Raw genomic sequence first — 14129 nt, 5'->3', positions numbered from 1 at the left:
AAAAAAACCATCCGGCTTGACGCTGAGACAAATGTAATGCGGTCTTTGAAACAGTCACGTTCCACCACATTAACAGGTATGCATGAGCATGTATGTACCCACCTCGTGGGACCTTTCACATTCCGAGGACCCCAGCCCGGCACGAAAACTAGCCACACATGCACAACGGGGCAACATCATATGGCCTAAAACGGCATTTCCATATCTTCCGCGGACTCTTCTTCCTTTGCAGCCGTGGTTTTGCTCGTACCGGCATCATTTATGCTATCTCGGATAAAGACACCGACGGCATCTAGCCATTGTTTCTTCACTACGACGTAATGACCACCTGTATGGTAAACGTAAGAACCTCATCGATCAGGCATGCAACCAAAGGAGGATTATATGTACCAGGATGCCATAAAACCCTCCCACCTTCACAAACATCAACAAGTCCCTTCATCAACTTCTCATCCACAACGGTATCCAAACTACCGAGCACGTTGAGTACCGGTGTCTGGATCTTCGGTTCGTACATCCATTTGTATTCTTCGTTGGGAGCCTTGAAGCCGCAATAGGCTACTGCGAACTTAAGGGGTGGATGAGCGGTTGTGAAGCCATCGGAGACTATGGACTGCGGTTTCGGACGAGAAGGTTCTAGTATCGATGCGAGGATGGCAGCGAGGCCGGCGCCTTGTGAGAATCCGATTGCTCCTATGAATGGTCCCTGTGGGTAAAATGTCGAAATGGGAGCGAAGGATTAACTACTATTAGGATGTTTACTTTGGCATCAATTGGGGCAATTCGAAGTAAACAAAGGCAGCAGGACGGTCTTTATATATATATAAGGGAAAACAAATAACTAGTGAAGGACTAGTTTGAAGCTTTAAGGGATCAATTCGAAACCCATCGCACAGTGCATGATGCAGTGTGATAGTACAGTACGGAGTACATGATATTGTGCAATTGTAATGCAATTGCAATATAACTGAAGGGAACTTGAACCAATGTGGGACTAGTCCTCGGGCTAGAACGGAGAACTGGGACGAATTAAGAGGAGAGGAGAAGGGAAGAGTTACATTTTTATACAGATATTCGCTAATGAACTTCCATGTTTCGTTGATGCCCTTGTATTCACCAGTGGTTTCGTCCTTCCTCCACCATGTGTACATCCCATCGCTTTCCTCATCCGACTGGAGCAAGGCTGGGTCGACGTCCGGGATGTCACGGAGGTAAAGCCGGTGAGGCGCTGTAGGGTAATGGAATGCCAGTCGGGAGGGAGCGCAGACCTTGATCAGGTGCTTTTCCAAGGCACGGGTTTTGGCGTAGAAGAGCTGGCCGGACTGGGTTTTGCCGTGGAGCATGAGGATGTTCAGAGGAGACGCCATCTTTCCCCTCCTTCTTACCTCTTCCTCTTCCTCTGTCTGGGGATATGTATGACCACGCGATCTAAGACTCAAACTCAGCTGTTGATTGATAACTATCCGTCTGTCGTCAGATTGCAGGCAGGCAGGCGGTTCCTGAATCGAAGGGGGAGAGCCAGGCCTTGCTTTGTTAAGCAGCAGTTAAGCAGCAATCGCAAGCACAGTGAGTTGGCGGCCGAGTGATTGGTCCGTCGCTGCCACGTAAGTTCGGCTTCCAAGCAACCTGGCCGAGACTAATGTCGGATCGGGTTGGTGTCTCCATCGTCAGGTCAAGTCAGCCCAACACATCGCTCAACACAATGACGGGGTTTCCGGCAAACAGGGATTGTCCCAGCAGGGGGTGCCAACACAAACCTGCAGCCACCCAATTTGCTGGTTCCGGTCGCTATAAATGTTCCAGCGCATGCGAAAACAGGGCTGGGCTGCAGATGCCTGTGCTTCTGGATGTAAGGATGGATGTACATGTCCTGTGTAAGTTAAGTAGGTAAGTACATGTCCATTCGCTCCTGGAATGAATAAATCCAATTGATTTGATCGATACGAAAAAACATAACCGTCGAAGTACCTTTACATCTGCTTACAATTACTGATGATCGATCCTACGGAATGAGTAGGTAGTCGATATGACCATGGCCAACGGACAAAGGATGGATGCTGCTGCATAGTTGGCCGCCGATATATGCACCGTTCGCCTGTTCATTCATTCATATCATTTCTCCACCCTCCCTCTTCCTTTCTCTCACTCTCAGCATGAACTTCTAGACTCTCATTCTCTTTTTTTTCCCTCTCTTCTTTTTAAATTACTTTCTCTCTCACCTGACTTTTTTTATTTTATTTTTTTTACAGGCTTTTCATAAGACCCCCATATGCCCATTGCATTCTATTCTTTCACATCTCCTCAGCAACTTATTCTTTATTAGGCGGATTCCTTTCCCCATAGGATATATATCCTATCATACCGTACCTTATGGGCGAGTTTCACTCGGGCAATTAATATATTTCGTGCCGGTTCTCTTGTCTCCCTCCAAATCTCTCTGCTATACTACCCGTTATCGAAGCCACACACATTACATTTCCACCTTCCTTCCCTCTCGCCAACCTATCGCCCGACAGCTGGCATCTTTTTTTTCTCGCTAAGAGAGAAATCAATTCTGGGGCATCCCGGCTGTTTTTTCCCAGCGGTGCAGTTTGTTTGTGTCGTGCGCTCGTACGCAACGCAAAATATACCACAGCATGGCTGCCGACGCTTCGAATTCGCTATAACGGCCCAAACCCTTCAACTTCAAGTCGCAAGACTGTAGTTCCCTTAATTCTCCCTCTTCTTCTTTTTTCTGCTCTCCCCCCTTTTCTGACTCCGAAAACATGGTTGAACGAAAATTATTAGCCTCGCCTTACCGGTCGCCCGGTCCGGCATCTATTCGTCACAAATCCTCCATTGGTCGCCAGGGAATTTACTCTCCCATGCGCACGCCATCCCCTCAACAACCATATCCCCACCATAGAAACATTTCAGATTCCCTCCGTCGCCCTTCCACCCCAATTAGGCCTCCACTCTATCGCCATGACCAGCACATTCCGTATACATTCCTTCCAGATACACCAGAACACACCCCTCCCAGTAGACCGGGAAGCAGTGGATATGGATCGCACCTGGCCACAACGCCACCTCTAAGAGCGGTTCGCTCGCCTTCGCCATTATTATTCTCTTCTCCTGCGACACCGGCTTCCACTCCTGGACCACATGCTTCTCGCAAGGATAGAAGGACAACGGTCAGAGTAGCTCATGTTTCAGAGTGCCATTGTACACACTTCAAACATCAAATCGTCACCCGTGAACCACAAATCTCGGGTCTTCATCCTGGCCAGCCATTGCTTCAATGGGCGAAACGACCGATACAGAAACATGTCGCTGTCAGCTGGACGAAAGTACAAATAAACGAAATCGATGGAACTGCTATATCGTATACATGGGGTGACTTCGATAGAGAAAATTTGATCATCGGTCATTGGGAGGAGGATCCGACAAGGGCTGTTGCAATGAATTTGGGAACGGAATGGGACGTCGAGGATTTATTAGATCGCTTGGTTGAGATTTCGGCGGTGAAAGGAAGTTTGTGGATTGATCAACTCTGCGCTCCACAACGGGAGGATTATGCCAAGGAGATCTTACCAAAGATACCTGACATTTTCCGATCGATGGAAGTAGTAGTGTTGATGCCTGGTGCGAGGTGTACGTGTTTGGAGAAAGCGGTGGATAAGTTGAAGAGTGGTGCGAAGGCCGGTGATGTGGTGGAGAATTGGTTGGGGAAGAAGTGCCATAACAAGGCAGGCCTGTCGTCCTATACCAATCGCATGTGGGCAAGACAGGAGTTTCGTTATGCGCAGAACTTGAGATTGGTTTGGAATCGGAAAACGCCGGCTCAGTGTTTTCAGTATGAAGATTTGATCTCAGGGAAGGCGGATATCTCTGCTATCAGTGGATATGCGACAGCTCTCTTCATGCAGAAATTACACGAAGGGTTCGATCTGGGAGATAAGAACGGACACTGGTTAATTCGTGATGCCACCGACAAGTTTGCTCGGGACTTACGGAGGGAATGCGATGCTCTCAAACAGGACAAGAAAGACCTCCCCGTCTTTTTTCGAATGCTTATGGGGATGCCGCTCGAACGAGTCAGGGATGCCGATGAGAATCCGATATTCGAGCTTACTCACAGCCTCAGGGCCTTCTGTCGAAATCTGCGTGGGCTGGCCTACGGAACCCACATGGCGACTAATCCCAAGGACTTGGTTTTATCGGTTTGGGTTGATCTCCCCGGGTACAAGATGCCCGAGGAGACAAAATTTTACACCGCCTCGGGATTACTGGACGATGCTGTTCACAAGCTGGAAGAAAAGCACCACGTTACTCTCAGCACTCACGCACCAGCTGGCCTGTTTAAGGAGTCACCAGGTGGCTGCTGGAGACCCGAACTCTTTCTTGCGAATAAACAGATCAAAGAGGTCCGCGACCTCTACAGTACACTCTCCGAAGCGGACTCACCATTATACATGCGAGACGGGAAAGTTCCACTGCAAATTTCCGCCCACAATGCCATCGGTCGCCGCTCCTTCATCTACCGTGATCTATACAAAGAAACATCGCTCGCAAAAGTCGGACCCGTAATGAGCAAAGTTGTTAAAAACCTCGATGCGATATCACAAATCCGCCTAGGCGCTCTGTGGCACCATTATCAAGAACGACTAGCCGCGATCCTCGCACCCCGAAAGATTACGCACAAAAAGTCCAACGCCAAACTTAACGGTGAACTCGACAAAGCTGTCAAAACCGAAAACCTCGCTGAGTTTATGGCCGAATACTACTTTTTCGATAATCTTTGCAATCAAAATCTGGACGAGGATACGCAGTTACCTTGGGAAACACTCGGGGATGTCGATCATTACAAAGTCGTCTACAAGCTTACTTGTTACCTCTTGGGCCTTGATCATGAGTTTTGCAAAAAGAAAGGGTTGGAATTGATCATTGCGCCGGAGGAGCCATCGATTATCGGTCTCACTAACAGAGTTACCGTGCCATCGTGGCTTAGCAGGTTCGATCAAGAGACTTTAACCATCTCGACGTCAGTGAATCGACACCGCGTCAAGGAGATGCCTATGTGTATGCTCGAGTTGAGGAAGAACGGACAGTTTTCACCCACAAAGGGTGGAGAACCGGAGTATGTTGTTACGGGAAGTTGGGTTTCTTGCCAAGAAGTTGGGAAGAAAGATTTGGGTGGGATAGCGATACCTAGGGATGTTCATTCGGTGCAAAAGGATGGTTTGAGAACTGATGGATGGTTGATTTAAGTATTATCATGTCTTTTTTTCCCTTTGTTACCGCCACCCCCAAAAAAAGATGGATTCATGAAAACTTGAGCTTTTTTTGTCTTTTGTTTCTGAAAGATTTTCTGCTTTGAAGTTTGTATGAGACCGAAATTGCTGAGATGTCTTTGTTCTGTCTGTTTTTTGTTAACCATGTTAAGCAGTTGAAGGAATTTCGGGGTTATATCGATAAGATCTTATGATGCGTAATGCATGATCACGGTATGGAATGGCTTGGGCGTTATCATGGAGTTTTTTTTTTTTTAACGGGATACCTTTTGCGAGTTTTTGTTGGACCACGAATCTTCTTTTTGAACATATGCACCGAAGACAAAAAGACAAAGATCTAGAAGAAAGAGAAAGCTATACAAAAAAAGAATATTGGAGGGCATCCTGCGAGAGACAAGATTCTTTGAAACCGCAAAATGTATCATAGCCCGAATTCGCGAATAACCTTCTTGTCATAATATTTATTAACGACAGTATATGATTTTTTAATTTAATGAAAAAAAATGGAAGAGAAATTTAGTTCCTGAGCCTCAACAAGAATATTTCCAGTGCTAGCTATGGTACCTTGCTACATGTACTCTTCATCCTGGAGCGTCTGGTCTACGTATACGACATCATGTACTGCACGTGTCTTGACCTGAATGGCTCTCGAAGGGGGGGGTAGATCGGCGTCTAGGGATTATATTTTACTTGCCTGGTTAGGTTCTAGAATTCTTTGGGAAGGCCTTTCGGCCAATGGTTTATTGACCAGCGTGGGAAGAGTCTTCGAGCCACATGCGGCCTGTCAACTGTACTATGAATGTCATTTTTTAAAAAAAATTCCAGCAGCGTCCAAAGGTTCTAGATATAAAAGGTTTTATTGGCATGAAATGTACGGTAGATTCTAGAGTGTGGGGGCGTAGCTGGATGCTTCTTTCGTGTCGGTTGGTGAATATACGAGATCTTGAGGTTAGATGTATGAGTACTTCAATATATAGAGCCTGCACGATAAGGGAAGTGACATACACTTTTATGCATAGAGCACTCCTACCTCGGTCTCGAGGGCGCTAAAGTGCCGTCCCCACCGTCATATTAGCCAATATACCTGAATGAGAAGAACGAATGGGTCTATTCCGTGATCAATGCAAATTTCACACAAGCAGGAAAGATGCCTCTCCGACTAGACCATCCGATCTACACGGCCACGATTTTTTGTGCTAGCACAGGCCACACATGAACAGTTTGATAAAACCATGCCTATAACGTATAATTTAGATAATCCTATGAGAAGGGATACTGCAGTCTTACCTGGTGGTGGGTTCTTGGTGATTGCGTTTGAGACAAGGAATCCGGGTGTAAGTTATATATATATAGCTGAATACTCGTTCGTATTGCTGCACGCTCTGGCTAACACGATTGTTGTGACTTTTTGAAGGCTGTCATCTGGCGTTCCACTCGAGTACTGTCCATGGGTGGTAGTCTAGAAGCAAGACGGCTGGCCCAGCCAAAACACTAATGTGTTGAGCTGGTAGTTCAACACAAGTGGTACTTGAAAAATGTGTTGTATGTGGTATTCTGAAACCGCCCTGGATCCCGCGAACTGAACGCCATGTCCCATCGGCTTCTAGGATTCCCGGTCTTGTTTCTCATACGCCCGGCACCTTTTCAATACTAAAATCTCAGCCCTTTGGTGTCCTCAGCCACAATGTCCTTATTGTATGGCATATATACGGCCCTGTGGCAACTAGTAACATCAGAGGGCTTCCCTCCAAAGCCAGGGTTCGAGGAGAAAGATGTTTCTGATTTGTCCGGAAAGGTATAATCGATGTTCATAGCAACAAACGTTTAAACATCTTTCGCTGGAAGCGTATCCATGCGCATGAACTGACTAACGAGTATTGGATTTTAGGTTTACCTAGTCACTGGTGCAACTGGTGGTATTGGATTTGAGCTTGCAAAGGTTAGTGACGACTTCATTTGAATTTTTTATAGTTGTATTTCCTCGTTTTTGGTCCGGTCCATTGAGGAGCGAGAACCGGCGCATACCAGTTTACTGATTTATGCATGAAAATCCCGAGAATGCCTTAATGCAAGATTAACCCTCTGTGCAACATTAGATCCTATATTCCAAAAACGCAAAAGTATATATCGCTGGAAGATCTAAAGATAACGGGACCGCCGCCGTCACTAAGATCAAAGATGAACACCCGAAATCCGATGGAGGAATCGAGTTGCTCCAACTAGATCTTAGCGATCTTACCACTATCAAACCTGCAGCCGATGAGCTTCTTTCGCAAGAACGAAGATTAGACGCAGTAGTCCACAATGCGGGCGTGATGGCAGCCCCGACGAGTTGGAGAAGCGCACAGGTAATCAGGATAGCATGTTATTGTTTGCTGAGTGCTAAAATGTTTTATAGGGATGGGACCTTCAATTCGGAACCAACGTTGTTGGCCCCTTCGTGCTCCAACGACACCTCCAAAATCTCCTCGTTGAAACCGCAAAATTCGCACCCAAGGATTCTGTCAGGGTTGTATTCCTATCTTCAATCTGTGCGCATATTGCACCAACCGGTGGGATCAACTATGAAAATATCGAAGGCAAGGGGATCCCGCCACTGTCGAATCTTCCAGGGGTGGACACATGGCTCAAGTACGCCCAAAGTAAATGCGCGAATACTGTGATGGCGAAGGGATATGCCGAGAAATATAAAGATACGGGGATTATCGCGGTTGTAAGTCATATATCGGGTTTTCTTCTGTTAGATCTCCCTGTAGATCTGTGAGAAGATGATATAAACTGACAAGTTTTAGTCGCCTAATCCTGGGAATTTGAAAACGGATTTAATGAGGCATAGCTTTCTACTGAGGGCTCTCGGCGTATGTCCCCTTTTATTCACCAACTTCATAAAAGTTAATCGTCACTAATCATAAGTTACACAGTGGACGTTCTTATACCCAGCACGTTACGGCGGTTTGACAGAACTATACGCAACACTATCTCCAGAAATCGACCAATCCAAGAACGGCTCTGTCATCATTCCATGGGGTCGAGTAGGTCCGATGCGATCTGATATCATCGACACTTGCAATAGTGGAGGTGCACTTAAATTTTGGAATTGGCTTGAGGAACACACCCAAGGTTTTTGAGCGGTTAGACGAATCACTTTCTTTGTGCACCTTTTTTGACTTCATTCGGACGCGGTAATAAATTATATTGCGGCGTCGACATCCGATGTGCGAAAATTCTAGTTTAAAATATTACTGCTACTCAACTGGCAAGGATGGCCAGATCTTGTTTAACAGACCTCTTGTGCTCGAGCCTAATCTGGCAGGCCGAGGACCTTGAATTGAAACGTTTCCATCCGTCCCATTCCGTATCCTACAGCCGTCAGAATTCAACATAACCAGACCAATTCAAAGCTCAACAATCAACTGCCGGTTACCGACGTCGTAAAGCACTCCACATGGATTAGTGTACCACGCACCCCTTGTTAACAATAGCTCGTATTCGCCAAAATAACTTCGGCAGCTTCGGGTAACAAGGCCGCCTAAATCTTGCTTGGCCCTGCGCTGTGCCCTGTCAAATTTTCAGCCAAATTTGCCCAACACTTGTTCATCATGGACTGACGGATGCATTAAATTGCAGATCAACAGGCATTGTTACCTTGGCTTTTGGACGGTTAAATTGAAGAGAGAAAAAAATTAAACGACAATTCTCTCATGATTTCCTTTATGGTTATAGCTTTTCGGATGAAATATACGGGAGCTCGAGGATGAAAATGAAAGGTTTTGGTAAGTCAAGTATTCACAGTTAATATACAACGTGAATCCAGGCCATGCAAAAAAATATGCCTCGTCCCAGAATGAAGAGAAAAGTACTATCCAAAAGAATAAAGAAGAAAATATATATATATATATATATATTTATCTACAAACAAAATCCATAAAACATTAAATTTTTGTTTAAAAAAAGTGGTACCAATGCATATGTGTGGTATCAGTAATATATCATAAATCACATGGACAGTCGACGGCCTTCGTTGGTTATAGAGCCATCTATAGGTGAATGCATTTGCATCTCAGGGTCACTTAAATGCAAGTCAAGTGGGCCTTTTACGCAACAGCTGTGCACGCGTACTTGGGATCTAGAAGAAAGTGTTTCGTGTCAGTTGCGATGCTACAGTTTCATAGGGTGTATTGGTGGCACATACCGCAGTATGCTGGGCAAGCACATATTTTCTTAAGGCAGGAGATGGTGCAGTCGTTGTGGCAGCCGCATGGGATACCAGTTGTTGTTGGAACTGGGACGGTGCTGATAACTCTCTTGGTGAGGAGAGTCTCAGGGCAGGCGTATTTAGGGTCTAGAAGTGGATATAAAAATTAGTTGATGTCGGTAAATTCAAAGGGAAGGAAGTAGTAGTCGCGATATTGAAGAGAATACAAAAGACTGGGGGTATACAAAGCTACACACCGCAGTTCCTGGGACAGCCGCATGGCTCTTCTTTGCAGTTTACAATACAGTCGTTCAGGCAGCCACAGGTAAATGTTGGTTTAACACTTGTGGTTGTTTTTGTTGGTTTGGTTGTGAGGCAGAGATATTTTGGGTCTTTTGAACACACAAGAGCGTTCCGAAAGTTTTTGCCGTTAGCCTGAGAAGTTTCAGGACCGCACAGCGTACAGGAATATATGGGATTTTGGAGGGGATCAGGATTATATTTAGGAGAAGATATTTGGACATACCGCAGTATTGTGGGCAGATGCAGTTTTCGCCTGGTGGGCAGTTGATTATGCAGTCGTTTGTGCATCCGCATGTTGGCTTTGGAGTGGCGGTGGTGACTTTGGTTGGCCTGATGCTAAGGGTTGCTGTGATATCACATTCGTACTTGGGGTCTGAAGGGATGATATTAGTTTACATGTCCTTTGTAAATTTGGCATCGATACCCTAAGATATTTGGGGGTAGTTACCGCAATATTGTGGGCAGATGCAAGTATCGCCCTTTGGACAGTTAATCTTGCAGTCATTTGTGCATCCACAAATGAAGGTTGGTCTTGGGGTAAGAGTTGGCTTGGTTGGAGTAGTAGTTGTCGATGTCGGGCAGAAATATTTGGGATCTGGTATAAGATGTCTATGTCAGTTCTGTAGATAAATATTTTGGCAACATTACGAGTGCAAAAATATTACCGCAAAAGTAGGCACATCTGCATAGTCTAAGATCCGGGCAGCCAACGAGGCAGTCGTTCAAACAAGGACCACAGGTCTCTGTGACTCTAATGGGAGTCTGCGTAGCGGTAGGAACGTACGAGACAAGAGTGGGGGGACACTCGTATTGAGGGTCTACATGATAAAAAGCAGAATATACATTAAGCGATTGAAACAATGATATCAGTACTTATAAACATAGTTTATACTTACCACAGTACTCCGGGCAGAGAATGCCTGGCCGATTAGCAATCTTGCATGCATTGGTGCAACCGCATACGAAGGACGGTGAAGCATCCTGTGGCTCTGGAAGAGCGACGGCACTAGCAAGAGCCAGCGAGGCAAAGGCCGCGACGAGGAACTTGAGCTGCATATTTTCTCGAGGTTTGTGGTATTCGTGTGTGTATAACCGTTCCGCAAATCCGAAGGAAAGAAGCTATGAACAGTGTAAAAGATACCGTTATGCTTCAATTCGAACACTGCTCGTTGACTACCGTTGGTTAAATGAACCTGCTAGATGAAGAACTGGAAATTTAAATTGGGATCCTAGGTCTATTAAATAGATCCATTGACGCAGATTCAGTTATCTGGAACCGCAAGCCATTTTCATCCATCCGCTTCCCTTTAATCCATGAAATGGCATCTCCCGTCCGGCTCCCAAGTAGCGAAAAGGGCTCCCTTGGGCTCGGACTAGCGTTACTGCAATATGTTACATAAATTTTCAGGCTATGGCCTCTTGTCCTACGTCTGTTGCATATGTTGGCTTCTATTTTCCAAGGGGTGAAAAGTGCGATGTTCGGCATGCAGCTGACGGCCCCTGACGGAACGGTCCTACGAAAAGTTGCAGATGCACATATCGTTCGAGAAAGAAAAGAAAAAACGAAAGAAAGAAAGAAAGAGGATATTACTGCGGCTCAATAGGTGAAACTCAGTGTTGATTGATTGGAGGGTTGCAGTCAGGGAAAGGGTAATGCAGGGTAACCTATAATTGCATACATAGCAGCCAGCTGTATATCTGTAGGCTAGGCGAAATTTGCGGGGGATCCGAATATGATTGATTAGAGTGTGGCCCGTAGGGCTGGTTCCACCTGAAAAGTTTAGAGTGTTCTTTTTTTCTATGGGAATATTGTTATGTCCGCAGCTGAGGCATTTTCCTGGGGAGCCCGGCTCGACCTGGTTGAAGCTTCCATGATGCTTGCAGAAGAACATGCTGAAATGGTCGCTTTTCGGCCCTGGCGACAGGATTACTTTTTGGCCCGTGTATACAAGTTACTCAGGTACCTGTAATAATTTTCGGCCCGTCATAACAAATCTTGCCTGTCTGACAGTCCGGTGCGGGCTAACCAGTTAGTATAGAGCAGATTTAGCCAAGCGGATAATTTAACTAGGACACGGACCGGGAGTTCCTGCGTCGGAAAGAAAACTGATTAGAACCGAAGATTAAGTTGCGATTGGGCGAATGGTTTCTCACTGGGACTATGTCAGCCTACGTTGTTTATCGGAACGATTTAAGCCAATCGATTCTAATCGAACATAGATATTTGCTCCGCGTGATGGTGGAGTAGGCGTGGTATTCTCAGGTTGACACTGCCGCAACACACCGAAGGTTCTGCATACGACCTGGGGTCGGGTCCGGTTATAATATCTGAAAAGAAAGAAAGGAAAAATAAATAAATAAATAAGGCCAAGGGTATTTCCCACGTAATATGGTCTGCCAGTGTGGGAATATATCCGGCTTAGGTGTGGTAGTAACGTTATAGATAGGTTAAACGGATTATTAACATTACTCTTACGAAGGAGCGGCAGACGTCAACATTAATTTCCTGAGTGCCGGGTTCCTATTCACTCTCTGCTAAAGATTTTCAAATATCCATTTGGCCCTGGGTCCCGAGGTTAAATCCTGAAGCCTGACCGGATCTTTCGGTATGACTAATGATTGGATAGCTCATACCGAAGGCTGCGACGGCTGCAGAATGTGTACTTACATGTCCCTTCATGATGATGTTAGGCAACTGGTAAGCAGACACGGGTTTGAGCTGTCAACGGACCTTCTTCAGTCATACTACTTATTGTATAATGAACAATGATATATATTCTGGTACTTGATCCGTTCAAATCTCAACCTTAGCTCCGGCTTACCACAGCTAAAACCTGACTAAGACCAGAAGTAGCCAGCAGCTGCAGACCCCACATGGTTACAGAGGAAGCGAACGCCTCACCGTCTTTTATACATCTCTTCCAAACAATTAAAGCTTAGGAATGCCCCGAGTCATTCGTCAGGAAGGTTTATGCATTTAGAGAAATATTTCCCGAAGAGCTTAAGAGTCGCATGCATGTCATTTCCCAATTCAAACATCAACCCCAAAAAAAGTTCTGCTGTCAGGTCCGCCGTGTCATTGTGTCCTGGGAGTGTGTGTTGCACAGTGTGTGACGACGTTGCGTGTCCCAGCGAAGGAATAAGTCGGTTATGGGGCGACATTGTAATAATTTTTGGGAGCTCAGAAAATTAGGGAAATCCCGTATAGAGTGACAACTAGGCAGACCTTGACAACTAGTAAGAACTTGTAGCATAGCTAACGTTCTCTTGTTGGATTTTTTGTGTTCCCAGGTGTGAAAGTTGACAGGCGTAACCCAGTCTCTGATGGGGCGAAAAAAACGAGATGCCAACCACATACATAAGGTCAATGATTATCAACCGAGATCGGGGACTTGATTAGATAAAAAGGTTCATTTGAAATCATATATTAGCGATCTGGAATCCCATATGTATGTCACCGTTATTCGAAATATTAACTTTTTGGAAGACCACGGCCGTTGAATTTCATCCCTTCGATTACGTCAGCCAGTCTTAGTCGTTCGACCTCCTGGCGGACCTATCAATAGCAACCCAGCCCGATTACTTCTACTAAAAGGTCATGACACCACAGTCTGTTCATTTTTTCTTGTCGCCTTTTGACTTTCAAGGGCTCCGCACCCCTAGGAGACTATACTTGAAACAAAAGGCTTTCCTTCCAGGATGTTGATAGACAACTAGCTAACTTTACCCAATTCCGTCGCAAATCGACCGCGGGAGTTGTGACGAAGAAAGTTAAGCTTCTGTTTGTGTTATCTTCTGAGGGGATCCGCGTGGTACTCATGACACCTTCGAAAATCCTTTAGGCAATCGACTTCTTCTGAATCTCCAGCACGTAGCATTGAGGACGTTTGATATGAGACCTTTTCTTCTTCTTTCTATTTCTTCCTCGTCTCGAAGTTGCTGGCGGAAAAAAATCGGCCGAGCCTGATGTGACGGAAGGGAAAGAAAAGGCGAGACGAGGGCGGTGGCGGTTCCGGGACGGTGGGGAGTTTCGCTAGATATTCCTCGGAAGGGATACAGGGTCCACTTCTATTGCATTTATCGCTGCCGCTTTGTCCTGCAATCCATGTCGCTTTTCGCCTCTGGGTCTCTAGGAAACGCGTATGCGACAGGGAACATTGAACAGCAACGAATAGAAGCGACATATCAAAGGCATGATATCAAGAACAATGATGTCCCAACTGCGAGGAAGTGGAGTCTCCTAGCTCAGAGTTTTCAAGGGCATCTGCAGGAGGATTTTGATGATACTTTTGGCTGATTCAAGATTATTTCCTAGTTGGTAGCTCTCTTCTTGTAATTTTGTTAGAATCGGGGCGTCG

The 14129-nt window shown here is 45.7% G+C and overlaps 4 protein-coding genes across 6 annotated transcripts; 2 read left to right on the top strand and 2 right to left on the bottom strand.

The window, feature by feature from the left end:
- Positions 1-185: 185 nt before the first annotated feature.
- On the bottom strand, positions 186-1367 carry DFL_007535 (uncharacterized protein; the record flags this gene model as incomplete). The annotated part of the gene is made up of 3 exons (XM_067637133.1): positions 186-328; positions 391-706; positions 1059-1367. The coding sequence occupies 3 exons, from the start codon at positions 1365-1367 to the stop codon at positions 186-188; spliced, it is 768 nt and encodes a 255-aa protein (XP_067488680.1).
- A 1398-nt stretch (positions 1368-2765) lies between these two features.
- DFL_007534 (uncharacterized protein) lies at positions 2766-5249 on the top strand (the record flags this gene model as incomplete). Of its 2 annotated transcripts, none has more annotated exons than XM_067637132.1 (1): positions 2766-5249. In XM_067637132.1, the coding sequence occupies one exon, from the start codon at positions 2766-2768 to the stop codon at positions 5247-5249; it is 2484 nt and encodes an 827-aa protein (XP_067488679.1). The 2 variants fall into 2 exon arrangements, with proteins under 2 accessions (XP_067488679.1, XP_067488678.1); XM_067637131.1 differs by having other exon boundaries at positions 4752-5249.
- Positions 5250-6957: 1708 nt separating this feature from the next.
- Positions 6958-8401, top strand: DFL_007533 (uncharacterized protein; the record flags this gene model as incomplete). The annotated part of the gene is made up of 6 exons (XM_067637130.1): positions 6958-7068; positions 7162-7212; positions 7370-7621; positions 7672-7986; positions 8066-8131; positions 8195-8401. 6 exons carry the CDS (start codon positions 6958-6960, stop codon positions 8399-8401), a joined length of 1002 nt encoding a protein of 333 aa, XP_067488677.1.
- A 966-nt stretch (positions 8402-9367) lies between these two features.
- On the bottom strand, positions 9368-10827 carry DFL_007532 (uncharacterized protein; the record flags this gene model as incomplete). Of its 2 annotated transcripts, XM_067637128.1 has the most annotated exons (6): positions 9368-9399; positions 9466-9615; positions 9995-10144; positions 10220-10366; positions 10437-10589; positions 10668-10827. In XM_067637128.1, 6 exons carry the CDS (start codon positions 10825-10827, stop codon positions 9368-9370), a joined length of 792 nt encoding a protein of 263 aa, XP_067488675.1. The 2 variants fall into 2 exon arrangements, with proteins under 2 accessions (XP_067488675.1, XP_067488676.1); XM_067637129.1 differs by lacking the exon at positions 10437-10589.
- Positions 10828-14129: the final 3302 nt, after the last annotated feature.

Source organism: Arthrobotrys flagrans (assembly GCF_004000055.1).
Source record: "Arthrobotrys flagrans strain CBS H-5679 chromosome Unknown unitig_8, whole genome shotgun sequence".
Lineage (NCBI taxonomy): Eukaryota > Fungi > Ascomycota > Orbiliomycetes > Orbiliales > Orbiliaceae > Arthrobotrys > Arthrobotrys flagrans.
The sequence above is the reverse complement of the archived record's forward strand: the minus strand, read 5'-3'. Positions and strand labels throughout refer to the sequence as shown.